This window comes from Hypanus sabinus, chromosome 16 (genome assembly GCF_030144855.1).
Source record: "Hypanus sabinus isolate sHypSab1 chromosome 16, sHypSab1.hap1, whole genome shotgun sequence".
NCBI lineage: Eukaryota > Metazoa > Chordata > Chondrichthyes > Myliobatiformes > Dasyatidae > Hypanus > Hypanus sabinus.
The window spans coordinates 25,651,609-25,678,758 of NC_082721.1; the positions used below are offsets into that span (position 1 = coordinate 25,651,609).

At 45.0% G+C, this 27,150-nt stretch overlaps 3 protein-coding genes across 5 annotated transcripts in view; all 3 read right to left on the bottom strand.

Annotated features, from left to right (window-relative positions):
* sin3b (SIN3 transcription regulator family member B) overlaps positions 1 to 951 on the bottom strand; it is a 52,137-nt gene extending 51,186 nt beyond the window's left edge. For both annotated transcript variants that reach the window (XM_059991339.1, XM_059991338.1), the window contains exon 1: positions 857 to 951. The gene's annotated coding sequence lies outside the window, so the exon portion shown is untranslated. The remainder of the gene's footprint in view (positions 1 to 856) is intronic.
* Positions 952 to 6,192: 5,241 nt separating this feature from the next.
* Positions 6,193 to 15,693, bottom strand: LOC132406115 (ubiquitin-conjugating enzyme E2 R2-like). The gene is made up of 5 exons (XM_059991344.1): positions 15,046 to 15,693; positions 12,685 to 12,771; positions 11,396 to 11,493; positions 11,134 to 11,268; positions 6,193 to 8,798 (listed from the first exon to the last, which is right to left on the bottom strand). Exons 1-5 carry the CDS (start codon positions 15,220 to 15,222, stop codon positions 8,582 to 8,584), a joined length of 714 nt encoding a protein of 237 aa, XP_059847327.1. The 5' UTR covers positions 15,223 to 15,693; the 3' UTR covers positions 6,193 to 8,581.
* A 4,002-nt stretch (positions 15,694 to 19,695) lies between these two features.
* tpgs1 (tubulin polyglutamylase complex subunit 1) lies at positions 19,696 to 26,720 on the bottom strand. 2 transcript variants are annotated; one of them, XR_009516066.1, is made up of 3 exons: positions 26,481 to 26,720; positions 24,304 to 25,594; positions 19,696 to 19,817 (listed from the first exon to the last, which is right to left on the bottom strand). XR_009516066.1 is itself a non-coding variant. In XM_059991345.1 (2 exons), exons 1-2 carry the CDS (start codon positions 26,682 to 26,684, stop codon positions 25,016 to 25,018), a joined length of 783 nt encoding a protein of 260 aa, XP_059847328.1. In that variant the 5' UTR covers positions 26,685 to 26,720; the 3' UTR covers positions 23,717 to 25,015. The 2 variants fall into 2 exon arrangements, 1 of the variants encoding a protein (XP_059847328.1); XM_059991345.1 differs by lacking the exon at positions 19,696 to 19,817 and having other exon boundaries at positions 23,717 to 25,594.
* Between the last annotated feature and the right edge of the window lie 430 nt (positions 26,721 to 27,150).

Consider the following 27,150-nt stretch of genomic DNA (forward strand, 5'->3'; position numbering starts at 1 on the left):
TCGCATGCTGTTCTTGCTTCAGTCAGCATGTGCTGAACAGAACAGGATTCTCAGAAGCAAAAATTTCATTGAGATTCAATTAACAGAACAAGTATATCATGAATTCAGATGTTTAAACATAAGGCAAGGAGCACTGCAGGGAAGAAAAGGCTGAAGTTATGTTGAGGAAGAGAAAGAGCTAAGGAGGAAGAGAAAATAGGGACAACAGGATCAAGAGATGAGAGGTGTGGGCAGAAAGGATGGAAGTGGGAAGGAGATGCGGGGAGCCAACAGGGTGGAGGGGAGGAGACCACGAGGTTGAGGGAGAGACGAGGGGCGACTAGACAGGACTGGGGGAGGGGCAGTGGGATGCGAATGGGGGGGAGAGTTGTGGTTCGATGGGGTTGGTGGGGGGAGAGAGAGAGAGATGGGGATCCGACGAGGTGGGGTGAGGGGTGAGACGAGGGAGTTGACGGGTTTTGTGGGGGGTGGGGAAGAGGCCGGCGCCCGACGAGATAAGTGGGAGAAGAGACGGGGATCGACAGGATGGGGATGAGGGGGGAGTGCCAACGGCATGGTGTTGGTGTGTGGGGGGGGGGAGGAGATGATGAGGAAAGCCGACGGGATGGGGGTGGGGAAGAGACGAGGCCCCTCGGAGTGAGGGAAGAGGCGGGAATTGACCCGATGGATTTCGGGGGAGAAGACGGGGAGACTGCGGCTGTCGGGTTTGACGGTGAATGGAGGGAGATGGGTGGGAAGCGGGAGCAGAGGGGGCGGTGCTATTCCCGCGCCCAGCGAGGCCTGAAGTTCATGCTGAACTCCCACCCTTGCCACCTATTCCGTCACCCCCACCCCGGGCCGAAGGTCCCACTCTCACCCGCCGCTCCGGCCCGGGACCCGCGCTCCGTCTCTCGGTTCCGGCTCCTCAGCCCCGGCGGCGCCCCGCTTCCGGTACAACAATCTAACCATTCCGCGAGCTCGGTCTCCCACCAGCCAATCGGAACGCAGAACCGGCCGGTACCTCCCAGATATGGTTCGGATGGCGGCTCCGGTCGCCGCCAACGGTTCCAGCCCACGGCTGGCAGGAGGCCTCGCCTGGGAGGGCGAGAGCAGTCACTCCGATCGAGTCAACCCACCCGACCCGGCACAGCAAAGCTCGCTGTCGCATCTCGGATCCTACAAATTAGCGACACAAACCCTGAGCTTGTACTATTCAGTAAGGTCACAATTGAATCTTTATTACAAAACACGTACCATCCAACCCCCAATTCTTTGAATTACTCCAAGGTAGAAAAGTTGAAAGATTCACAATCTCCTGAGTAAAGAGGTTTCTCTTCATTTCAGCCTCACATAGACATTCCCGGTTGGAGATTTTAGGGTTTTTTTTCACACCGGAAAAAAAAATGATGGATCAGTGTATTCGTTGTATCATAAATATCGCAAGCAGCTTTCAAGTGGCGTGCTATGGACCCGCAGGCAAGATCCCTACATTTCTTACTGTATGTCCTCACCTTGCACTTCTAACCAGATTCAAAAGTACATTTAGCCCACCCGCACCAAGCCAGCTTCCGGGAATGATCGCTAATCCTTTATCCCCAATCCTTATTTTTCAGTACTTTACCATTTATTATATCTCGCACGCTCATGAATTTTCGTTTGATTCCTTTCACAATCAATCTAAATTAAAGGAAAGTTCACCTCAGCCAATTTTATCTACCAGCGTGCCTTTGGAGCATTTTTATTGCACAGGCGCGTTGATCCAATTAAGCTTCAATGGTATGGAAGATATGTAACGGCTAAAAGAATGGCGTTTTCCCTGACCCTGAAATCTGAATACACTGTCATAATTAATATCAATGTAGTGATACAACGTGTGTAAATGATTGTTTTATTGCCATAGATTATGTATTCTTACTAAAAAAGATTACTCAGTTTTAGATTATTTAAGCACAAGTATAGCCTTTAATTCTGAATCAATAGCCCAGCCAAGGTTCTTGCTCTGGATGGCTATCTTAAAAGTTATCAAATTTTTAGCTGTTACAGGCATCATTGCCCATCCAAAGGTTAATTTATTATCAAAGTACAACACTGAAATTCATCTTTTCCAGATAGCCATGAAATGCAGCAATTGTTGAGAAGAGATTGATGAGGCACCTTGTTAACCTATGACAGTCTCATGATACTGAAGAGAAGTGCAGCGTTATCTAGGGAAGAGCCCATGACTTATTTCCACATAAGGTTGGCGTGTAACCTGGAAGGGAACATACAGGTATCCACTGTCCCTATTGTCATTGCAATGGCGGGGTGGGGAAGGAGACAGGTTTAGGAACTGCTGTTGGGGTGGCTTCTGTAAATAACTACTGTATATTTTGTAGATGATCTCTCATCCATCGGTAGTACATTCAAACAAGCAAGATAGACAAGAGTTCCAACATGCACCTCCAACCTGAGTGCGGTCTAATCACGGTAGCAGAGGAGCCCATGGCCAGGCACATCAGAATGGAAATACGAAGTTGAATTGAAGTGAGTGGGAAATCTTGCGTTCTTGTGGTGGACCGAACGAAGGTGCTCAACGAAACAACACTCCAATCTCTGCCAGGTCTGACCAACATACAGGAGACTTCACTAGGAACACCAGATACAGTAGATGCCCCCCAACACACTCGCAGATGAAGTGTTACCTCAGCTGGAAGAATTTGTTTCTGAATGGTGGTGAGGGAGGTGAATTCTTGGAATCGAAACATTTGTAAGAGAACACTCTTGGAACTATAATACCAAGTCAATTTCCCTCCTCTCCCAAAACTTTCCAAATTACTACTACTCCGATACTTTCTGAAAGGGCTCTTTGTCACCACCAACTCAGCAGGTAGCATTTCCCAGATTACAATTACTCTGGTGTATTAAAACTTATTCCTAATCATCGTGATGTACCCTTTGGCAAAGTAACCCTTGGGCACTGTTAATGGCTTCCTCTTGTGCCAAGAGGAAGCCATCCTCAAGGTGGAGGAACAACTCCTTATATTCTGTCTGGGTAGCCTCCTATCTGTTGGCATGAATATTGATTTCTCCTGCTGGTGAACAAATTTCACCCCCCTCCCCTCTATTTCCCAATGATTTTTTACCTCTTCCCATCTGTCTGTCACTTTCCCCGGGTCCCTTCCGCCGCCCCTTTCTCCTACAATCCACTCTTCTCTATCAGTTTCCTTCTTTTCCAGCCCTTGATCTTTCCCACCCACCTGGCTCATCTATCACCTTCCATGTAGCCTCCTTCCCCTGGCAATCCTCCCTCCAGCCACTTTTTTTTAAATCTGGCACTCTCCCCTTGCTTCCGTCCTGAAAAAGGATCTGAGCTCAAAAAAACATTCATTTGCATAGATGCTGCCCGACCTGCTGAGTTAGTAGACAACAGACAGTAGGTGCAGTAGGCCATTCTGCCCTTCTAGCCAGCACCACCATTCACTGTGATCATGGCTGATCACACACAATCAGTACCCTGTTCCTGCCCTCTCCTCATATCCCTTGACCCCGCCATTTATAAGAGCTCCATCTAACTCTCTCTTGAAAGCATCCAGAGACTTGGCCTCCACTGCCTTCTGGGGCAGAGCATTCCACATATCCACCACTCTCTGGGTGAAAAAGTTTTCCCACATCTGTTCTAAATGGCCTATCCCTTATTCTTAAACTGTGGCCTCTAGTTCTGGACTCACCCATCAGCAGGAACATGCTTCCTGCCGCCAGCGTGTCCAATCCCTTAATAATCTTATATGTTTCAATCAGATCCCCTCTCATCCTTCTAAATTCCAGTGTAAACAAGCCCAGTCGCTCCAATCTTTCAACATATGACAGTCCTGCCATTCTGGGAATTAACTTTGTGAACATACGCTGCACTCCCTTAATAGCAAGAATGTCCTTCCTCAAATTTGGAGACCAAAACTGCACACAATACTCCAGGTGGGGTCTCACCAGGGCCCTGTACAGCTGCAGAAGGACCTTTTTACTCGTATACTCAATTCCTCGTTATAAAGGCCAGCATGCCATTAGCTTTCTTCACTGCCTGCTTGCTTTCATTGACTGATGTACAAGAACACCTAGTTCTTGTTCCTTCATCATCTGCAGACTTTTTTGTTTATAGTGGTAACAGTTTGTACCTTCTCAAAACCTGTCATGAGCCTGAACCCCTCACCAAAGTTCCTCTCAAACTTCTTTGATCCAAGGGGAACACCAGCTTCTCCACACTTGGCTCCAAAATCCATCAAGAACTTGGCAGTGATTCACAAGTCTACACAGGTTCATATGTCAGCGAAAGTAAGGAGACTGAAATCCAGAATACTGAGGGGGTCAATATTCTTAATAAATGTTGTTGACTCTGGGAAGAAAGCCTATTCTGATAACCATGTCTGTAAATTATGAATGTTATCTCTGCATCCCATCCCCCAAACCCAAGGTGTAATGAACACTACTGAGTACATTCCTGCTGGCCAGTTTGAGAAATCTGTCAAGTCACAGCTGCACCAAGTGCCAGAGCAGAAAGCAACTGTCCTCGAATAGCACCCCATGAGATATGTGAGCAGGCACAGAGCAGCAAAATTAAAAGACCTGCTGCATTTCGGAGGGTTACATGGACAGGGAGAAGAAAGTAGCTCCAAGCTGTCTGACAAAGGTGTCAATATCCAAGGTGAAGCCACTCAAGTCAATCTGCCAAAGCTGTTAAATCCCTCTCTATCTCCCAAATTTCAGCTTCAGCCAGATCATTATTATTAATTGTAGATGCAGCACAGCAACAGGCCCCTCAGTCCCAACAAACCCAATTACACTTGCATGACCAACTGATCTGTTAACCTGTATGTTTTTGGAATGTGGCAGGAAACCCATGCGGTCACAGGGGGAACGTACCAATAGACTGGTGGCAGGTGTAATAGTACTACATGCCATTTTGCAGAAACCAGCAGAGTGGAACTCTCACCATCACAATGCAACAAGTTGTCATCCATTTCAGCTTCCTGTCTCAATCCTTAGGGAAGGTGCAATAGCATCTTTCCCAAGGATTTCAGATAAGACCCAATGACATATCAAAGCAACACGTACAAGAAGCTGTGAGTCCTAACGAAGGGTCTCAGCCCGAAACGTTGACTGCTCGTTTCCACAGATGCTGCCCGACCTGCTGAGTTCCTCCAGCTTGTTGTACCTGTTGCTTTGACCACATAATCTGCAGTGTACTTTGAGTTGGGCATATCAAAGCTCACTTTCACCTCACAGAGCTATATACAAGATCCTGCAATGCTATTGACAATACCCCGAGGCTAATATTTGTCCCTCAACCTACATCAAAGCACTTTGGTAAAGGGGGGGGGGATGAATGTCCTCTTGCCGTCAGGGAAAATCATGCTATCTTCATATCCCAGCCCCAAACATGCCAATAGGTTCAATGAAATAATGGCTTTCTGCAGAAAAAAATTCAAAGCTTCCAATCATGTATGTGGTGGGATTACAACAAAAAAAAATACACTTTGAAGGGCTATCAGACATCACTGGGAAATTAAAGTCACCATACAAATACAAGTTTTATTTTATTAAAACTCCAAACTTCTAAAGTTACTCATTATTCTTAGATTTTCCAACTCAGAATAAGAGAAACTATCAGTTCCCCTTTATAACCTTTTTTTTTCCCTCCAAACTTCTAGTTGATCCAACTCAATTCTTGTACAAGAATCATTTCATAATTAAGAGTCCAAATAACATCCCAATAAATTCATGGTGTGCAAGTTCCAGGGTCAGAAAATCATTTAGATGAGGCGTCTGAAACTACTGACTGCAGTCTGACCAGGACTGTAGCTGCAGCATAACCTCTAACCTCCTGGTACTTCAGCCCTTAAAATTCATCTTTTAGTTTTTTGTTCCTGCACGTATGTGATATTTGAATACATTGCTGCAAATTTTCAGTCTTTTTCATATCTTCTGTAAATTAATGCAAACACTGTTTTTGGGTCCTTGGAAGGAAAAATTAGCCTCCAGTGTTTGCAGAACTCTTGGTGAGGCTGTGCTAGTGAAAAATGCAGAAGAAATGTATCGATTCCTTCTCAGTAATTGAAGTTGGGTTATAACCACAACCCTCAACTGGTATCAGAATGGGGGCAGACTCCAGCCAGTAAGTACCATTTTCAAACTGGACAGAGGTTGGAAACAGCTTCATAGCGACACAAACACTCACTGGTGTCCTGAAAAGTTCTTTATTAGTTTTAGAAACAAAGAAATAAAAAGACTTAAAAACCAAACTCTGGATCACTCATGGCTCCTGCCAGTGAACACAGACGAAGCAACCGTGACCCATGCTCTTGGTAACAGGAGTTCTGTTGGCTCCAGAGACGCTGCAGGTTAAATGCAGGGAGTGCGTGCATACACACACAATCAGTAGCACTGGCATCCGCAAGCAAAAGGGAGACCACACAGTTGGGCCCCCCACCTGGTGCAGTTGCCATGACTGGAGGGTACAATCAGGATGATCACTGACAGCAAGGGCTCACCGAGTGTGCCAGGTTATCAGTGAATGACAGCAACCTCCAAACTCCGAGTAAACGGCTGCACAACCGTGTGCAGGGTGACATGTTGAAAATTCTATCAAACATGCAGCCAGACTGGGCATAGCAAAGACCACCAACACTCTACCGTCATGCCATCTCCTTGCCATGGTGGTCCACACTCAGCAGCCTACTGACAAGAAGGGGTAATGGTGCTGGACATCCTACTGAGAACTGCAGAGTTTGGGCATGGAACCTGCAGACAAGGGCCTACACTCCAGCTATTCCAGGTTAAGCCTCTGCACTCAGCCTGGAGTTGACTGTACTTCCCTCTCTTCCAATGATCATCGCTGCCAGCACACTGCCCACCTCAGACATCCAGCAGCACTTCAGGGAACTCAGCAACCTCATCTTCAAGAGCAGAGTCTGGGCCCACAGCCCCACTGGGCAAGGCCTTGAACCATAATTAGAAATTCATTTGGGTACAGATGCCATCTTCCTCAGGGCACAGCTGGTACACCATGTTTATGGCCATGCTGTGCACAAACACAAGTGTTATCCATGCCATGAGGGGAAAATCACATCTCATGCTTGCAAGCTCCATCATTAAGTCTTCAATTCTCATGCTCACGTTAGGAATTCCCTTACTTCCCACCCAACCTCCAAGCCCCAAACAAAGTTGATGCACCATTCTCTAACTGGAGAGCTAATGCATCTGTACAAATGCATAATATTTAATTAACCATCCAGGAGTAATGCTGAGCTGGGAGAATCGCTTGTACTGCGTGTTAAGGCATAAAAGAACCCCACCCACCCAAAAAAATTGTCTCACTGCTTTACTAGTCGAGGAAGAACCACGAGACAATACAGTAGAGACATTTTCATCTCTTTTCTCCCTTGCTGTCATACTTCAGAGCAGAATTTCACCATAGGCTGAACAGCAAGAATAGAAATTTAATGGCACAGGAGGTAGACAGGTGGCCCACATCCTGTAGACCAAAGAAAGAGCTGCTCACCCAATCTAGCTCTTGGTCTGTAGCCCTGCAGGTCCAGATCTTGTTCAAGTACAGCTTGAGTGTGATGTTAGGTGGGGAGGGGGGGGCGTGCATAAGTTGATTCAAGTCAATTTCAAACAGTTTCTCCAAAGGTAAATTGCAAAAGAAAACTTAAATGTAAACGATTTCACACCCAAGACCCACAGTGGAAAGGCACCCTCACACCAGCAACCTGTGAAATGGGGAGAGCATCCACATGCCCAAGCTTTCAAAGGACCAGAGCAATGGGTCTGAGTGGGGAGGGCAGAGAACAAATGGAACCAGAAGGCAAGGGCAGAATAAGCCAATGAAGTTGAATTTTTAACAATTCTCTCAGACCCATCTCTGATGAATGAATATTCCAAATGAGGGGAAAAGAACTGGAGAAGGTGCCCCCCCACCCCATCTCCTACTCACTCCTCAGGAGAGGCTGTCAGAGGGGAACTAGCGAACCCAGGCACCAGGAAACACCAAACAACCCAGTTGGGCTGCTGGCTCGACAGCATTATGGACGTGTCAAAGTCAGAGGACCAGGATATAGAGTGGAGATTCATACTCCACCAGCACTGGGGCCATTTCCACTCTGTCCCCATCCCTTCAACATACATGGGAAAGAAAGGGTTTGGCTATTAGCTAGAAAGTATCACCAGAGACAATCTTTATCAGCATATTACATGGAGCAATGCCATAACCACCCCATAAATGTTTCACCATTGGACTTTCAAAAAAAAAAAATGACAACTCCGGAAACAAAGACAGGAATACAGCACCCTCCCCCCCACACATCCCCCTCCCAGCCACAGGCTCACAGCAGGAAAAGAGTTTGTTCTGGAAGAGCAGCGTTGTTGCGACTCAGGGCCCGAATACATTTACTGGGGGAGGGTTGGGCAAGTGTCGCAGCATGGGTGTCAGGATTGGGTTCAGTCCCAGAGTCAGGGCAGCCACTGGCCCTGGGAAAAGGGTTGGGGGTGGGGGAGGTGGGTAGGGAGGGGGCAGAAAGGAGGAAGGGGGTTGGGGCTCAGGGGTCGGCTGGTCGCCCCCTCCCGCTGTTGGTCACGATTCCTCATTTCCTGAGTCGTCATCATCGTCAAAGAAATCACCATCCCCATCTTCCTCGTCATCCATGTCATCGTCATAGAGATCATCGTACAGCAAGTCCGAGCTGTTGTCGTGTGGCGGAGCTTTTGTCTTGACACAGTACTCCGCCAGGGTGGTCGGCACCTTCACGCCGTCCTTGTCTGCCTCTGCTTTGGTGGCCAAGACCTGTTTTCTGAGAAAGAATTAAAACAAAATCCATTTTGTCCATGTCATCCATTTTCCCATTCAAATCCAACATTGATCAGTGTAGGATTTACAGAATAAGCAGCTCGATAACAGGAAGACCTTCTCTCACCATTCCACTGAAACCTTCTGTTGCTTTCTCCCCAGGTCTTTACCCAGTTATCTGATGAATGCTTATTTGCCTCCAGCTCAGAGTTCAACGTACACCCCACTTACACAGAGATTCTTCGATCCAGAGTGATGTCCGGGTTTCTGTCTTTGAATCTGCTCCAGTTAGCCTTGTCTACTCAGCAATCCCCACTAACTAAACAATCACAGAACACCAACCAAAAGATCAATGCAGTGCTCTAGCTTGGCACCAACCCGAGAGCTACACATTTCTGAATAGAACACAGACCATTTGAACTATTGCCAGCCGTGTCAGCACTCCACAGAGTCCTCTTATCCAACTAAATACTGAAAGTTTACTTTCCCCAAGTGCCTATCCAATTTTCTTTTGACCACCTCCACTGCCCACACAAGTAGCAAGGTGCAGGTAATTATCTCACAAAATAGAAAGTTCTCCCTCAGGGTAACATCTCTGCTCCACTTAAAGCCCAAGATACCATGTCATTGAAAAAGATCTGTGCACATTAAATCAAAGGTTCCTCTAACTTGTACTCTGAGGTCATTAAATCTGTTACACAATTACACCGTTAAATCTGTACTGGCTCTCTCCAAACTTCAGCACCAACTTTTCCATGTTAAATTTCATCTGCAATTCATTTCCGTAAGAGTATGTACACACATACATGCACATATACATAATTAATACCAACCCACCTACTTCACAGATTCCTTTCTAGTTTCCTAAAATCCATGCCAACAATAGAGAAATGATAAAGGAAATTCCGTGTACAAGTTGTGTAATGCAAAGCTTCAGTTAGGTCTGTCAAGCAGTGTCTTAGATCCCACTGTGCCTGTTAGCTCCCATCCCTCACCCCCCCCCCCCCCCCCCCAAATACACACTACGGGCCGCTGTTAAGTTATTTGGCCTACGGCTATTCAGAATATTCTTACAAACTTTCCTCCATCAGAATTGTATTTGTCACTTTCTAATCATCTAGTACCCCTGTGTGTATGTACGGAAGATCTAAGAATATGCCTTTTCACCCGTTCCCCTCAGCAACCTGGGATGTACAACATCAACACCAGTTCCATCTACCACTCAATACCCAATTATTTGAAAGAGACATCGTCACAAATATTTGGAGTCTGTTAACTGCTCATTTAGTCTCATTCTCTCTTTGCCAATAATATTTTAATCTTCAGTTCTCAAATCTGATATTTGCATCATAGACATTCACACCAATCCTGGCTGAATTCCCTCTTGTCCCACGAAGATTAGCCCACTGCCACCTCAAGTTTAAACTGTTCCCCATTGTTTTATTTTAATCCAATATTAGTTTAAATGTCACAATCATAGTTACTTTTACCCAAGTATTCACTCGTAAGACGGTTGAGCCACTTCATCCCTGACCACCAAATTCAAGAACCTTGGACTCAATGTCAACAAGACTAAAGATTTGATTGTAGACTTTAGAAAGATAAGGCGAGGGAACACACAACAGTTCTCAGAGGGATCAGAAGAGGAAAGAGTGAGCAATTCCAATTTTCCTGGGTGTCAACATCTCTGAGGATCTATCCTGGGACCCAACATACCTCGATGCAATTACAAAGAAGGCACAGTGGCAGCTATATTTGATTAGGGTTTGAGAAGATTTGGTATATTAGCAGACACTAATTTCTCCAGATGTACATTGAGAGTGGGGGGAGGGTGCACAGGATCGAAAGCGAGCTGCAGGAAGTTGTGAACTCGTCAGCTCTATCATAGGCACTAGCCATAGAATCCAGTACATCTTCAGGGAGGGAATCATTAAAGACCTTAATGAAGGCATCTATCATTAAAGACCTCCAACACCCAGGACATGTCCTCTTCTCAATGCTGCCATCAGGAAAGAGGCACAAGAGTCTGAAAGCACAAGCTCAACAATTCAGAAGCAGTTTCTTCCCCTCTGCCACCTGATTTCTGAATGGACATTGAACCCATGAACATGACTGCAGTTCTTATTTTGATTTAACTATTTATATATGTATGCACTGTAATTCACAGCTTTGATGTATTGCACTGTACAGCGGTTGCAAAACACATTTCACGACAAGCCAGTGATATTAGACCTGATTCCTTTTAAACTGTACCAAGATTCTGGCGAAGGAAGCTCTCCCCAGAATAATTCCACCAATTCCTTTTCCTCCCCGTCTAATGCTTAAAACTACGCACTCACCTAATAATCTCTGCATATTCTCTATCCTTTCCTTTGCTGTCTCGCCATTTCCGGAACATCACCGAAGCATCCACATTAGCAGGAGAAAAGGTGTTCGGCTCATTCAAAAGGGAGATGACACTGAGGAGAATTGTTCTGCATTGGGAAACCAGGAACACAGTCACAATCAGAGACATGGACACCTCTTAGGCATTTAATTACAGAAAATAAAGATAAACAACACAGCTCGAAAATAACCTCTATGCTCCCCAGAAGTCTGTACCTGACATTCTGCGTGGGATTCCATCTCTCAGAAGGTAGTTCGCCACTCTGGGGGTCATCGACGGGCGGATGCAGAATTGAAATGCACACATCGCCATTCTGCAGGATAAAGGCGAGTGAAATTAACCCCTCAAATACATCAAATCAATCTATTATAGATGCACGTTTACTATCCTGTGATTCATTTTCTTGCAAGCATTCACAGTCGAACCGAGAAATACAACAGAATCAATGAAAAACTGCACATAAAGAGGGAAACAACCAAGGTGCAAAATGAGTAAACAGACACTGACAACCTGAGTTATAGAGTACATTAGTTGTGCAATCAATTCAGAGTTGAGGTGAGTCAAGCTATCTTCGCTGGTTCAGGAGCCTGATGAAGAATAATAATAACTGACGTTGATTCAAACCCCACCGTAATGGATGCCTCCTTTCATCCCAAGTATTATTCGATGCAATACCGAACCCAATTCTCACAAAGCAAGTGTCACTGCCATTCAAAAATCCACCATACCAGTTAAACCTCTGCATTTAATCATTACTCCAAGGATCAAAGCACACACACCACACCCCAGGAAGGTCATGAATTTATCCAGCCTTGTGAACACATCCTCCTAACCTGAAAAAAAAATGCAAGTTTGGACCCCAGGGTATATATAGGGACCTTGGAATACACATCAAAACATTCCTTGAGGCAGCAGCACAAGGTGGTTAAGATGGCAAAGTGCTGCTTGCTTCAATGGATTACAAGAGCAGGAAGGTTATGGTACAACTGTATGAATCCCAGTTAAACCACAGCCTGAATGCTGTGTTCATATGGTTGGAGGGTGCAGAAGAAATTCAATAGGAATCTGAAAGGTAGCATTTCAGCTACAAAAACAAAAGGAAAGTTTCCTTTGAAGTGGAGACAGCTGAAGGGTGACCTGAACCAGGAGTGCAAAATTCAGAAGGATAGCAAGAAACTCTTTCCCTTAATATAGGCGTCCATGACCCAAAGCCATTATCTGAAGGGGAGAGGTAGGAGATTTCGATCTGGATATACTCCCCAATGAAGGGTAAGAGACAGGCACACTGTCATGTTAAAAAGCATTTAAATGACATGATTACGAGTCAAACATTTGAAATGCCATTAGCGTAGATGGGAATTTGACAGCTAGCAGGAACAGTGAACCAAAGGGCATTTTCTCTGTTGCATGCCTATGAGTTTGTCAAGTTCTCGTTTCCAAGGTCCCCCTGCTTCATACCAATGATTTGTGCGTGCACCCTCTCACCTCCCCTATCCCATCTTACCTCGTAGATATTTGGATGCCACATCTTGGTAAGGAAGCGGAACGATGGTGGAGAGTAGGGGTAATCCATGGGGAACATCAGCTGAGCCTGGCAGGGAGCAAGTAAGCTGTTAAGGGGCTGAGAGCAGAAACCTCATATTCAGTCCTCAACCAAGTTACTTACTTTGACCACCCCCAAAGTACCCTTACCCGAATGGGTCACATCTGTTGCCATGGTTCATGCGCAATGACTCAGCTGGGGAACATTAAAGATCACCACACAAAATGGTAGGGAGTGTATCACTATAGTGCGGGTGGCAATGAGGGAAACATGGTTACAGAAGCTACAAGGATGAGCTGATCAAAACTACACACTGTCTGAGCAATCTTTGGGCAGTCCGCACATGTAGCAAATAACTCAGATATGAATAGTGGATTAATCTAAAATGCAGCTCTGAACAATAGGCTCCTGTGAACCAAGTTAAATTGGAAGAACAGACAATGCTGATTTAAATCTGGTACTTGTGTGTGTAATTTGATTTCTCTAACACAGGGGCAAACAGGGAGGTTTGTTGGTTGGAAGATCCAGGTGTTTGAAACATTTACATGTAGTTCAAAGGAAGGACTGTAAATATGGAATTGTCCTTTGATTTTTTAGTATACAAAATATCATGTAGAGTTGGGCCAGGCAGACCCCTTGCTCCAAAGGCTGTCAGCTCATTTGTGTTATTTGTCGAATCCAGACACATATACCAGTACTCTCTGGTGACTTTGTTCACACAACACATTGATGCTTGTGTGAATTACTACAGGCAGGTTGGCTAAGCCCAGGGTGTGCAATGCCAGTGCCAGCCACTTGGAACTTAATTCAGAGGGTCAACTTACATACCTACTTTGAAAATATTCACTCACTCCCTCTACTTCCAGCCACAAGGACATAAATCTACAGGACAGCAGTAACTAAGACACACTGTTCTTTGTTTCCACCTTCACCTGTCTGAAGGCAATCGCTGACCTCAACACTGCAAGTACTCCTCAGAGGCTCCACATGTGCTAGTGCATCAACACCCTGAAGCTCACAGGCCCAATCTACCTGAGACCATTCCGCATCTCATTGTGCAACTGTGATAACTGGGAACAAAGTATCGACCATATCACTACATCCTACCTTTGATACAAGCACAATGGAGATACATTTAAGATAACTACCTTTTGTAAATGGCACACTGCCGTTTACTAACCTCAATTTCTGAACGTCACTCAGCAAGAATAATGAAGCAACCCTGCTTCTCCACAGGAGCGTTATCAATTAGAACAATTCACCAAAGTATTCAATGAATTTTAAAAAATCAGATCACATGCCAAAGACCTATCAATGATAAAGTCTTACAAAGGGTTTAAATTGCTGGTGGGTAGCAACATTAAAATCAAGGACATTCAAAACCAGAATCACAGGGCTGGGAAAGATTAGAAGCATTTAACAAAGGAAAAACTGCAAAAACAGAAAGGCACTAGTATGTCAACAAGTGGTCACCCTGCCACTGCTAGCAACTCCAAATACACTAAGCAATCCATTGTTGGTCAACTGCTAAGCTCTGCAGCTAACCAATCTAAAGGCCACTGAACAGAGAGGCACCAGAGTGCAATTTGAGCATGTCTCTCACCATCACACACAAAAAAACCCAGCTAGAATAATGGTCAGTGAGCAGTTTATATTTACTGTGTACTACCAACTAAGAACCAGGGAACTGCTCCCCAGACCAGTACTCCAAAATTAAACAGTGACCGAATTGTATTCACATCGCGTTTCATAATATTTATACTCCCAATTATCTGTCCTCTACCAGATCCACTCTCAGCATCCAACACCTGCAGCCTCTTGTATCTACTTAAACCTTTTCTCCCATATGTATGGGGCATTGAGGAAGATTACTCCTATAGAGACTAAGGAAAAGCAGCCATAGAATCTACTAATCCCACGTCTCGCCACCCCATTGTAAATACGAACCCATCCTGGACCTGAACTATTCGAGAACCCCACCCCACACACTCCTACCTAAGGACCACGAGAGCCACAAGTCTGCTGTTCATGGGGGCGGGGAAGGAGAAAGAGGGGACATTCTTTACTTCATTTCCAGGGCGGCAAGGGGCAATGTTTCGACCCAATTACCTTGTACAACATCCGCCGGGATGAAATCAGAACTAAACTACCAGAACAGTCTCCCAGACCTGTTCCATCGCCGACTGGGACAAAGAAGCTTTCAGCCCTGGATTTTTCCCCTTACTCCACAACACTCCAACCCCCATCCCACCCCAGCACCGACTCCCTGTAGTTCATGCACTCACCCAAACGGGGCCCATCATGTTGTGTCTGCAGCCTTACCTTGAAGTAGCCACCCTCATAATGCGTGTTCGGCGGCCCGAAGATTGCCACCTCCCAATTATACAGGTCCGATTCGTCGACCAGGGTAATGCGGAAACCCTCGACTGGCTCCTCCTGCAGGCTCTTCAGCTCCAACATCAGCGCCTTCTGGGAGCTGCTGGTCTGCTGGTGAGCCATGACCGCCCGGGGCCCGGGTCCCGGCACTGCCGGGGAGGGGGTAAACGCGAGGCCGGAACCAGGCACTGAGAGCGTCGGTATGGGGAGCCGCTTCGGCACCGCTATGCAGTTGCTGAGAGGCCGTAGATCAGGCCCTTCAGCCCCGACGTCGAGTGGCTGCTGACCGAATTTGAGGCCCTTTGAGCCCCGCTGTGGAGTAGCGCTGAGGCCGCTGTCCGGCCGCTGCCTGGGTACAATGCCCCGTGACCTGCGGCAGCCAATCAGTACGCAGCAACGAAGTAGCAAATCATAATATGTCCAATCAGAGATGACCACTACGCAGAGCCAATCACCACGCAAAATAACAACTGTATCAAATCAGAAGGGCCATGTGCCCTATCAGAATGCGGAGGGCAAAGCGACCAATCAAAGAGCCATTAGAGGTCTAGCGAATTAAATAGCGGCAGGCTCTATGGAAACCAATAACCATCAGCATCTGAAGTGAACGTGCCTGAAAGCGCGTGATTTATTCTGGGACATGTAGTTTCCTTTAAACGGTGAGAAATGTAAATTATAATTACTAAAAGGTGCTGGAAATCTGAAATGAATATTTGGTCTACTCAATTTAGGCAGTACAATTACACGTACAATTGAGTAGAGAAACAGGATAAATGTTTTGCATCAATAATCTTTTGCCAGAACTGTAGGAAATAACGCGAGGTCACCCTACAATTAGTGCGACTTCTGTACTATTTCCCCATTAATCTTGCTAAACTTTAGTTGTAAAGTAGAAACCGTTAAAGGTCAATCCATTAACTTTAATCCCTTTCCACAAATGCTGAATAATCTGCAGAGTATTTCCAGTATCTTGTTTTGTTTCAGATTTACAACATACGTAGTTTATTTTCCAATTTGCTTTTAAAATATTAATCCAGTAAAGACAGATTAACAGATCTACATAAGGTTTTTATTGACTGGAATTGGGTAGAGGGATTGAAAAGGTGGGGCTGTAATTCTAGATGAAATATCTTGGGCAGAAGCTGCAGCCCACTCTAGGCCTTTGGATAATCAGGATCATGGTAAAATTTAGAAAAAAAGACATTTGAAATTGTGTTATGGACTGGAGTTTAATTGGCAAATGTTTGAGGGGTTCATATATCGAATATTGAGTACACAGGAGTCTAATCAAAAACGAGAAAATCTGCAGATGCAACACACACAAAATACTGGAGGAACTCAGCAGGCCAGGCAGTATCTCTGGAAAAGAGTACAGTCAACATTTCAGGCTGAGACCCTTCATCAGGGGTTACATGTTATCATCTCATCCAGAAATTCAGTGTCCAGCATTATATATGAAATGATAGACATCCAGTTAGTTACCAGCTGGAAGCTAATCAAATGGGTTTTATAAAAAGTAACAATACCCAGAAGTGAATTTCTGTCTGTAAATTAAGGGAGGGAAGAGATATTACACAATATTCAAGAGAAATTACAATCAATGGATTTTAATCCATTAGAGCCTCTGCCACACAATGCTAGAGTCCCAGGTTCAAACCTAATTTGGGATAGGTACTGTCTATGTAATTTGTACATTCTATCGTCGTCGTGACTATCCCTCAAGGTCGAGGATGATGGTCTTCGTTCCGTTGATCTATCACAGAGCGAAGACACCTGTGCATGTATTTGTTTAACGTGTACTTGATGTTGCACTCCAAGAAGCACACGATACTTCACAAATCAACCAATTCCAATGGCATGGAAATCACAATTGGAGCTGATGGATTTATTGCAGCCTTCATCCCCCTTCACAGCCATTGAGTTCAAAGTAACTTTGTCCGCCTGTTCCACCATTGAGGTCTTGGTTGGATTGTTCTTTGTCGGGGACCTCACCCTCAACCTTACCACCATGGGTGACCCTATCAGGAGCATAGCTCCAGACGGCATCGCTCTCGGGATCTCAGGACCACACGAGCTTCTCCACCACGACAAGGTGACAATCCATGGAGAAGATTCTCTCTATATTGAGAGAATTTAACTGTTTCCCCTACATTCCAAAAAAGACATGCAGGTTAGTAGGTTAATTGGTCACTGCAAACTGCTCCTCCTGTGCAGTTGAGTGTCAGAATCTGGGGATTTGATAGGAATGTAGGAATAGTGTAAATTGGTGGTTGATGTGGACAAAGTGGGCTGAAGGATCTATCTTGTGCTGTTTCTCCCTCTAAGAGAGATCAGAGGTAGTAATGTACAGAACTATGAAAATCCAGAAACAAAAACAGGATAATCTTACGGGCACTCAGATTCATCATTTATGTGTTGTCTCATTTGATGTGAGCGATCATGATCGTCCATTTGTCTACCAAGCGAGGGATTGTTGCCTGTGAGAAGACCCCCTTCTTGCTGTTGCTCTATCCATGACCATGATTGTTCTTGGCAAATACTCAAAAATAGATCAGAGTAAAATCTAAATATTTGAATTGGTTAAAGAGTTCGGGGCAGGGAAAACTGAGAGTATATTGTAGACTGGAAACTAATAAAAGGATCTGAATTAATTTACACAATAGCAAATGTCTAGGAGTCAGTTATAGTATGAAGTGTACATGACAACTCAAGAAGGGGAGAAGTTTGAGAAACACATTTTATATGCAGAATAAATAAATTACCAGGGAAAAAGTAATAGGTTGGAATCTCAAAGGAGGAACATGTCAAGGGACTTCAGGGTTATCATAATTTCAATCATATTCAAAAAGGAGATCTGATTGTAGTATCTACAGAGACATTCCTGCTGTCTACCACAGAGAAATCCAGTCCAGCATCGTTCCAATGGATTCCATTCAGGCAGAATTGCAATGAACGTAATCTTTACTGTACAACTGCTCCAAGATAAATGCCGTGAGTGGCCTTAACCACTGCACATTGCCTTTTGTTTTGTCCTCAGAAGAGCTTCTCACTGTTTCAATGAGTCTGTAAAACATCCTGCTCAAGTATGACCGCCCTCAGAAATTAAGCTCCATCCTACATCTGCTAACCACAATCTGAACCCACAAATCTACATAGACCCAATTTCAGTGCAAACTGATGTCAGTAAGATGAGAAATGGGAGGAGAAATAGGCCACCTGGCCTGCTGAGCTTACTCTGCCATTCAATACAATCATGACATACAGCTGTATAAACTCCTGCCACTGTTTCTCCCTGTCGCCACATGGGTTTTCCCCAGGTACTCTGTAATCCTCCCACATTCCAAAGATATACGGTTAAGCTTAGTGAGTTCTGGCATGCTATGTTGGCACCAGAAGCGTGGTGACACTCGCAAGCTGTCCAACACAATCCTCGTTGATTTTATTTGATGCAAATGACGCATTTCACTCTATGCTTCAATCTACACGTGACAAGTAAAGATCATCTTTGCTCAGTTCCACCTACCTGCTTTTTTCCAATAATTCTTAATTATGCAAGGACCAAAATAAAAGCAAGTCTAACTTATCACTACACTTTACCCAAGCTTTTTTAATACCATACCTCAATTTCAAATTTGCCGCAAGAGTTCAGCAGAACTAGGGTACAAAATTAAAAATGCAATGCACTGCAGAGTCACAATCACCCAAGCTTCCGTGTTAGTGCACAGAAACTGATCGTTGACTTATTCACTGAAGACGTATATTAAAACCGGTAAAACAACAGATTTCTACCAACTTGCCTCTGTTACACAACAATTCATTCAGCAATTCAACCCAGGAATAAAAGACAACAAAAAGGCAATGTAATTAATAGACCGCTTCTCATATCTTGAGCTACATCTCGACAAAGAATTATAAGATTAACACACCTTTAGCCACCTAAGCAAAAATATGCTGACTTCAAACCCAGAATAAAGCTTGTGGCCTACAATGCAGCAGTGATCCTTGTCCTCCCTGTTGAGATTTTACACCTCATACCCACAGTCTTCAGAGTTTGATGATGACGTGTTTTCACCCCTTACTCTTGCACGGTAAGTGTGGCAAACGTTGGAGGTACAATTTCTGTCACAATTGGAACAGAATCCTGACTATCTACAGCAGGCATTCAAGAAATAGGCCAAACCTTGTCTCCGCAAAGTCCTCTAAATGCCAGAATAGCCAATGTCAGCATCATCTTCCAGACATCTCAAGCACTGCCTTCCAAATTACACTTAATCGGCTTTGTTGGGTAAGCCAAGTTGCTGGGACACGTGCTACTCCTACAAGAAATTACACTGGACCAACAATATTTTTTCATAAGTGTTGCTTCCTCAGTGTTTTTTTTTGTTTATAATAGACCACTTGAAGCTGAACAGAAATACACTTTCAGAATATTTGTATCACGTAAAAATTTAGAGAAACAAGAAATTAACTTTTATAAAATATGCATTTATTTGCATCATGTTGCCGACACTTGCAGTGGTTCAACTAAGCTAAAAATTTTGCATTATTGATTTTTGTTTGTACTCAGTGTCTGAAGCTTCTTGCTTAAATGTCCAACAATATTCAGCCAGCATTGATGGACTCCAGTTTCTCTGATACCGTTTCTCCACGACCACAATGTCCTGGTGAAACCTCTCACCATGCTTGTCAGACAGCGCCAGGATTTGCAGGGAAGAAATCTAAATGGGAATGTATAAAATTAATCTTTAGTGACATGTTGCACTTCATGGTTTTGTATTCTTGAAGCATGTTGTCAACCAGCTGCACGTTGTTTGGTGCTCTGTAGTTACCAAGACCTCCAAGAGGACCACAACCTTATCATAGGATTTGGAGATTTGCATACCTCAATGACGTGGAGAGCTATGTTGGCTAGAGTCAGGGCTTTATGTTTTGACTCTTGGTAGAGTCACCCATGCCAAACAGGTCAAAGGGTAAAGGTCAGTTGGCCTCCAGTCCTCCAGGTTTGGGGCTTCAGCTGACTGGTAAAACAAAATTGTTAAAGAAACAGCAATGAAGATTCCTTCGACATCTGAGTATGATGGGATTCTTGAGTCTCCACCTGGCACTTGCATGGCCGACAGTAGTGAAAACCAACATAAAACTACTGAAATGAAGTTCTGAACAGCACCAGAGATGGAGAACTTTCATTGTTGCCCAAAACACCAGCAGTATAATGGGCAGTAAAAGATAAAATTGCCGAAAATTTTCAACATCCTTTAGTGCCTTTATGTGATTTTCTCTGGTCTCACTAGAAGTTCTTCAAATTATCTGTCATTTATGACCTGTTTGACTTGTGGACCAACAAAAATGCCTTTGTTAATCTAAGGATCTGTTGTTCTGACTTGAATTATGAATTGAAATAACAATAATAGGTGATTTTTTTTAAAGTGGTGCATGATAGGAAAATTTCATGATGATTTTCATAATCAGCAGCCCAAAATCCATAAGATACACCCAAAAGTATTCAGGAAGCAAAATCTCTGTTCTCCAGTGTTATCAAGTGGACAAAATAATTCAAGATATTCTTAAAGCCTTCTTCAAAAAATGCTACTGATTCATGATCTATGACTGCTTAAAATGGATATGACATACTAAGCATGTTATTGAAAACTTGGCACTCATCATTGAGAGGACACAGAAGAAAACTGCAGAAGGAGTAAGCCATTTAAGCAAACTTCCTGTTTCAATTGTGACAGAGTTTTGTGCATCCTAATAAGGTTAGCCTCATTAGCCATTCAAGAACATAAGGATATGGAATGGAAGCAAATTATCTTCAAACCTTAAAAGATTGATGTAGGGTTTTATGGAGTGGAATCTCAAATACATTTTGCTGTTTTTTTTAAAATATGAACATTCAAATACCATGGACTGAATTTCAGGATAGAATTTAACTGATGAGTGATCCAAGCAAATTTATATTTGTAATAATAGGTATCCTGCGTGAGTTGCAGGGTGAAACCAAATCCTTTTAGAGCATTTATATATATAAATAGAACAAATGCCTGGGAGTAAGATAAAGTTGGAATTGAAATGTGAATTTGCTTGTTCCCCAATTTCTTATGTCAGTCCTGCTTTTAATAATCCACCTCAGTAAGTGCAAAGTATTCCATTACATGTAGGGAATTGTAGAGACATTGTCCTCGTGTTGCTGTCACCAGCTCCAATGAGAATCTGGACATTCTGTTTACCACATTTCTGAACTGACACACGGTTTACAATATCACAGTTTCTGCTGCCCTCCCCCGCAATGATTTGGCCTTGTACGACATCACAGCAACATTATGACTAAAGCAAGCCATCTACATTCAAGCTCAAGTTAGTTCAATTCATTTTGTTCAGTTTTTCAATGAGGTCCAATGGACCAGGGCACCTCAGACGCATGGGTGGTGAAAACAGAAAATGGCTTTGTGGGAACTGCTAACACTGCTGTTCCCATACTGGAGGATATTTGTTTTCAATATATTCTTGGCTGGGTTTGAATGGGCTGCAGACAGGATCCTTGCTTCATTCGGCCTAGGGGCAGATGAAGAAAACGGTTTCTACCAGTATGATATGGATTCCTCCTCCTTCGAATTACCTTCAGATGATGGCATGTATTCTATCATGGCAACAACCATGGCCCAGGGCCGCAACCAAACACGCAGGGATTTGGCAGGAGAGATTTCGATGGAATTCGATGACCTCGACCAAACATTTCAAAGTTTCCAGGTGGGAATGGCTGACGTTTCTAGAGTACATCCCAGGGACATCTCCTTCAGCCAATCATTCCAGAACTTCCCACCTGGAATGGCTGATGTTTCTAGAGTGCATCCCAGGGACATCTTCAACCAATCATTCCAGAACTTCCAAACTGGAATGGCTGACGTTTCTAGAGTGCATGCCAGGGACATCCCTCAAAACCAGTCATTCCACAACTTCCCAGGGGGACCTGCTGATGTTTCTAGAGTGCCTGCCAGAGACAACCTTCAGAACCAATCATTCCAGAACTTCCCACCTGGAATGGCTGATGTTTCTAGAGTGCATCCCAGGGACATCCTACACAACCAAACACTGCAAAACTTCCCAGTGGGAATGGCTGACATTTCTAGAGTGCATCCCAGGGACATCTTCAACCAATCATTCCATAACTTCCCAACTGGAATGGCTGATGTTTCTAGAGTACATCCCAGGGACATCCTACACAACCAAACACTGCACAACTTCCCAGTGGGAATGGCTGACGTTTCCAGAGTGCATGCCAGGGATATTCCGAAGTCACCAACCTCGCTTCGGCGTAGAATCAGGCCGGATTCCAGGAAAATTTACCTCAGAGGGTACCGTTCACGGGGGAGCTCCATTCGTCTGAGACCTGGAAGGCGGGGAAAGGAGTCTCTAAAACGATGGTTTGATGTCTTGATGGAGAAGAAGAAGTAAGCTCGACTCCAAATACCCTTGATTACAAGGTCTAGAATTCCATCATTGTTTTGAAAACAAAAATGGAGATACTTCATAGAGAATGCAAGTCAATGGAGCCCTGTATATCTAAGTTGAATATATAAAAGCAATTTTGGATTCAAACAATTGACCTCAGTTCTGAGCTCCCTTTGCAGGCAACTTCAGATGCCGCCAATCTGGCAGCAGCAACTAATTCACTCAGTCATCTGACAAGAGGACTCCTCTTGCAAACTATTCGCCTTCACCCATCCTGGGAACTTTCCTGAATAAAATCTCTGCTTTACATTGTTTCACTGCAGATTGAGAAAAGATTTCTAGTTCTCTTACTCGATAGGACAGAATGCAAAGCGGGTTTATCAGAATGATCCCTGGACTCCAAAGGGTTAAGTGTGAAGAGAGGTTCCACAAAGGAGGATTTTCCTCCATGGATTTAGAAGGCTAACTGGTGATTTGATCAAGGTTTTCAAGATATTAAGAGGAACTGACAGATTCTATTTCTTCTGCTTGGGGAATCCAAAACAAGGTATTTTCCCAAATTGATAGGCCTTTCATAATTAAACTTTGAAAACATTTCTACTCACTGAGGAACGCAGAATTTTATAACACTCATTCACAAATAATTCATTGTTAAATGACAGGTTGTTGATAACATGGAAAGGGAGTTAGACCTCTGATCTTGTTGAGTGGTAGAACACTCTAGGGGGTGAATAGCCTCCTGTTACAAAATTCCTTCTTTGATACTGATTGTTTTTAGCGGCAGGCTGACAGCTCCAAGTGTCAGTGGCCTGTGATGGCAACCCTCATAGGAGTTCTGGCCTTCTTCCTCCACTCCACAACCCCCACAGGGGTTCCAGTGACCCATGAGGGAAGTCCAAGAGCATTGGTGTACTTCACCAAGAATAAATAATGACAGTCAGACAGGTGGCCTGACACACCTCCAAGGACTGTTGCACTTGGCTGAGGAAAGAAAGTGGTGCTATGATGCCGTCACCTCACATCAAGGTCTGACATCCTGTCCATGTTCGCTGTCTAACCGAGGGCAATTGAGAATTCCAGATCAATCAGAGGTGGTACCTTTGGGGGCAGGTTTATATTACAGTCAAAAATAAGGGGTCCAAAACAGAGAGTAAACCCAAAATGTGAATAGCATTTGTTTAATTTAATCTCGCAATACGCAAGAGTCCTTTATGCAACACTGGTATAAAACAAGTTACAACCAATCAACAATCCTTGATCTAAATCTCCAGGCAGACAATCAAGGTGCCTCCTGCAGTTTAGTAACTTGCTTTCATGTGGTCATGTTCACAAGGTTATATCACTGTGATGCACCTGTACAGGCAGAATGCCTCGGAATGGAAGAAAATCATATGAGACAGTGTTTCCTCACATTGAGGAGGCTTTCTGCTCCCAGCTCCTATCCAGTCCAACTAGATCAGGGGCAGTTTTGAAATTGGTTCCTATCAATGGCATTGGGTTGAGGAATTTATCTGTATTGTTGTTCCTTTTCACGACTTATGGTGCATTGGGAGGCATTTTTTCCACATCTGTAGCATTTAACTTGCTTTTTAACAAGGCTGAGTTGCGAGGCGCTCAACCCAGCATGGATGGAAAGCGTGCAAGGAGCCGGCTGGTTTCAAACCTGGGGCCACTCGCCTCAGAGGCCGGTGCTGATACCACCACATCACCAGCCAGCATATTTGTGTGTATAGAACTCACTTAAAATATACTCACTCAAGGATGTTATGCTGAGGCTTTATAAGGCGTTGGTCAGACCGCACTTGGAATATGGCAGTTTTGGGTCCCTTATCTGAGAAAAGATGTGATGGAACTGGAAGGCGTCCAGAGGAAGTTCACAAAAATAACTCTGGGAATGAAAGGGTTAAGGTGTGAGGAGCATTTGAGGGCTCTGGTCCTGTACTTATTTAGAGTTTAGAAGAATGTGGGGGATTTCAGTGAAACCTATTGAATATTGAAAGGCCTAGACACAATGGATATGGAGAGCATGTTTCCTATAGTGGGGGAGTCTAGGACCAAAATGCAAAGATATCCCTTTAGATCAGAGATGAAGAGGAATTTCTTTAGTCAGAGGCTGGCTATTCTGTGGAACTCATTGCCATGGACAGGTGTGGAGGCCAAGTCTTTGGGTATACGAAGCACATCTTTACAAGTCAGGCATTACGACCAGAAGATTAATTTGGCAGGTGTGCTTGAAGAACTAGGATGGGGATAAGGCACCAGCCTAGGCAAGAAATAATCAGGCACAGCGTGGACAAGAGAAAGGATGGCAGAGGGTGTGTGAGCGTGGAGTTTGCCTCAAGGTGGACGATACACTGTGTCGAGCCAGGCAACGATATGCCAGCATCATGCAGCACTGGCTGAGGGGAAGCATGCAGGGATCTGGTGCCATCATGTCTGAATGAGATTGCTGCCTGCTTCTATTCAGTCAACACATGGGCTTCACTCTCTGGATAAAGAGAGGTGCAGTGAGCTGAGTGAACTCCTCCTGTGTCATTGGTGGGGTGGTTTCATTTCTCCGTAGCCTCATTGCCTGCTCCATGGTCATCCCAAGCTGGTCAGGGCTGAGTTTTGAGGCAGCGCCCAGGCACCCATTGCCACTGGCTGACCCGCTAACACTCAGAGCATCCTGCAGAGCCTCGAGCAGGGCCTGGCACACTGTCCGACTGGCCTCTCCAGACTCTGCCACCACCTCAAACAGCCTCCCGGAAATCTTCACAAAGTCCAGGAAGACAAAGCAAGTGAGCACTCCGTGTCTGAAGATGCTGAAAGGAACTGCCTCATGGTCCCAGCATCGCAATTTCTGGATCAGGGAGCAGGAGGGAGTGCCCGCACTTCCACAAATCTGCCTCAAGAGCTCAGTGTAAACTCTGCCCTTGAGACCAGGCTTTTTCCTCTTGTTCGTGGGGTAGCTTAGCATCTGGAAAGCCAGGGCTGTATTCCTGCTGAAGGCCGGTCTGCTGTAGTGACAGAGCAGTAGCTGTTTAAAGGCACTGGAAATCTGCTCCTGTTGGGAGACCAAAACAAACTCGGTTAGTCTCCTACCCAACTCACCCTTTTTCATTCATCAACCTTCTCTTCCAAGACATCAACAGGCACCTGCTTTCCCTCAAGAAGACGAAGGGAACCTGAATGTGAACACAAAGTGCAGCCTGAATTTGTGAGGGGGCGCCATGGAGGCAAGCACCCTCACATTTAAACAACACCTAGATTAGCTGGTGTGCTATGCAGGGGAGAAGGGTTAGATTGATCTTAGAATAGGTTAAAAGGACCTCTACTTGCTGTAATGTGTTGAAAGTGCCTAAATTGCCAAGGAATAGAAACTCTAGAGCAAATATGGTTATATTAGATGAGTATAATCATAATGTTCTGGAATCTTAAAAAGGGGTATTGAAAAGGAGAGGGTATTGGCAGAGTGCATCAATAGCTGAAGGCCCTCAGACGGTGAGGAGCGGTTGGGGTAGGAGGGAAGGCAGGTAGAGGGGGAGGGGAGAGGGGGGAGGAGAGGAGTGGAGGGAGGGGAGAGGGGGAGGTGGGAGGGGAGAGGGGAGGAGGGAGGGGAGAGGGGAGGAGGGAGGGGGAGGGGAGGAGGGAGGGGGGAGGGAGGGGGGAGGGAGGAGGGAGGGAGGGGGGAGGAGGGAGGGGGGAGGGGGGAGGGAGGAGGGAGGGGAGGAGGGAGGGGGGAGGGGAGGAGGGAGGGGGGAGGGGAGAGGGGGAGGGAGGAGTGAGGGGAGAGGGGGAGGGAGGAGGGAGGGGAGAGGGGGAGGGAGGAGGGAGGGGAGAGGGGGAGGGAGGAGGTGCGGAGATTGAGGGGTAGTTCTTGGGTTGAGGATCGAGCACGGACCCTCTGCAGCGTGAGGGTTAGTCTGATCACGATCCCGCCGTCTGGTTACCTCCTGCTGCCTCGGAACCGGTTTCTCTGCTGTTCCTTCGGAAGCCACCGCTAGGTTTTGGAAGTATTCACCCAGGAAGGAGACGGGGTCTTCGGGCCGATTTTCCAGAACCTTGAGCAGCGCCTCACGAAGTGTGAATGAGAGCCCATCTGGGAGAGGCAGCTCGGCACCGTGTACCCAACCGGAAACCGTTGCCGCCGCCATCTTTCTGCGGGGCGAGGGTTCGTGTCACTTCAAAACCTGTTCCCCACAAAACAGAAGCCGGACGTTTGTCCCGGGATTCCTCTCACTTTGGAAAATGTAAAGACGATTTAAGACAGTGACGATATTTTATCCAGAACAGCTTCTACAAAGCTATTTAGCTTATTTTATTTTATGGTCCAAAGTTAATTATTTATAAAATATAAAGGAATTTGACACTTGAAAAGTGGCAATAGAGTGCTGCTATATTGGAGGTCCCACATGTCCTGTGGAAGGGTCAACGTCGGCTGTATACTCTTTTCCATAGGTGCTGGCTGGCCTGCAGAATTTCTCCAGCACTTTGTGTGCGTTCTTGTGAGTGTCAGATAAGGCTAGCTTTTCTTTGTCACGTCACGATAAAATATTCCAGGGCAAACAGAAACTTCCCTTCCCCCTCTCCAAATTAAGTCAGAGCCTCTACATCACTTTT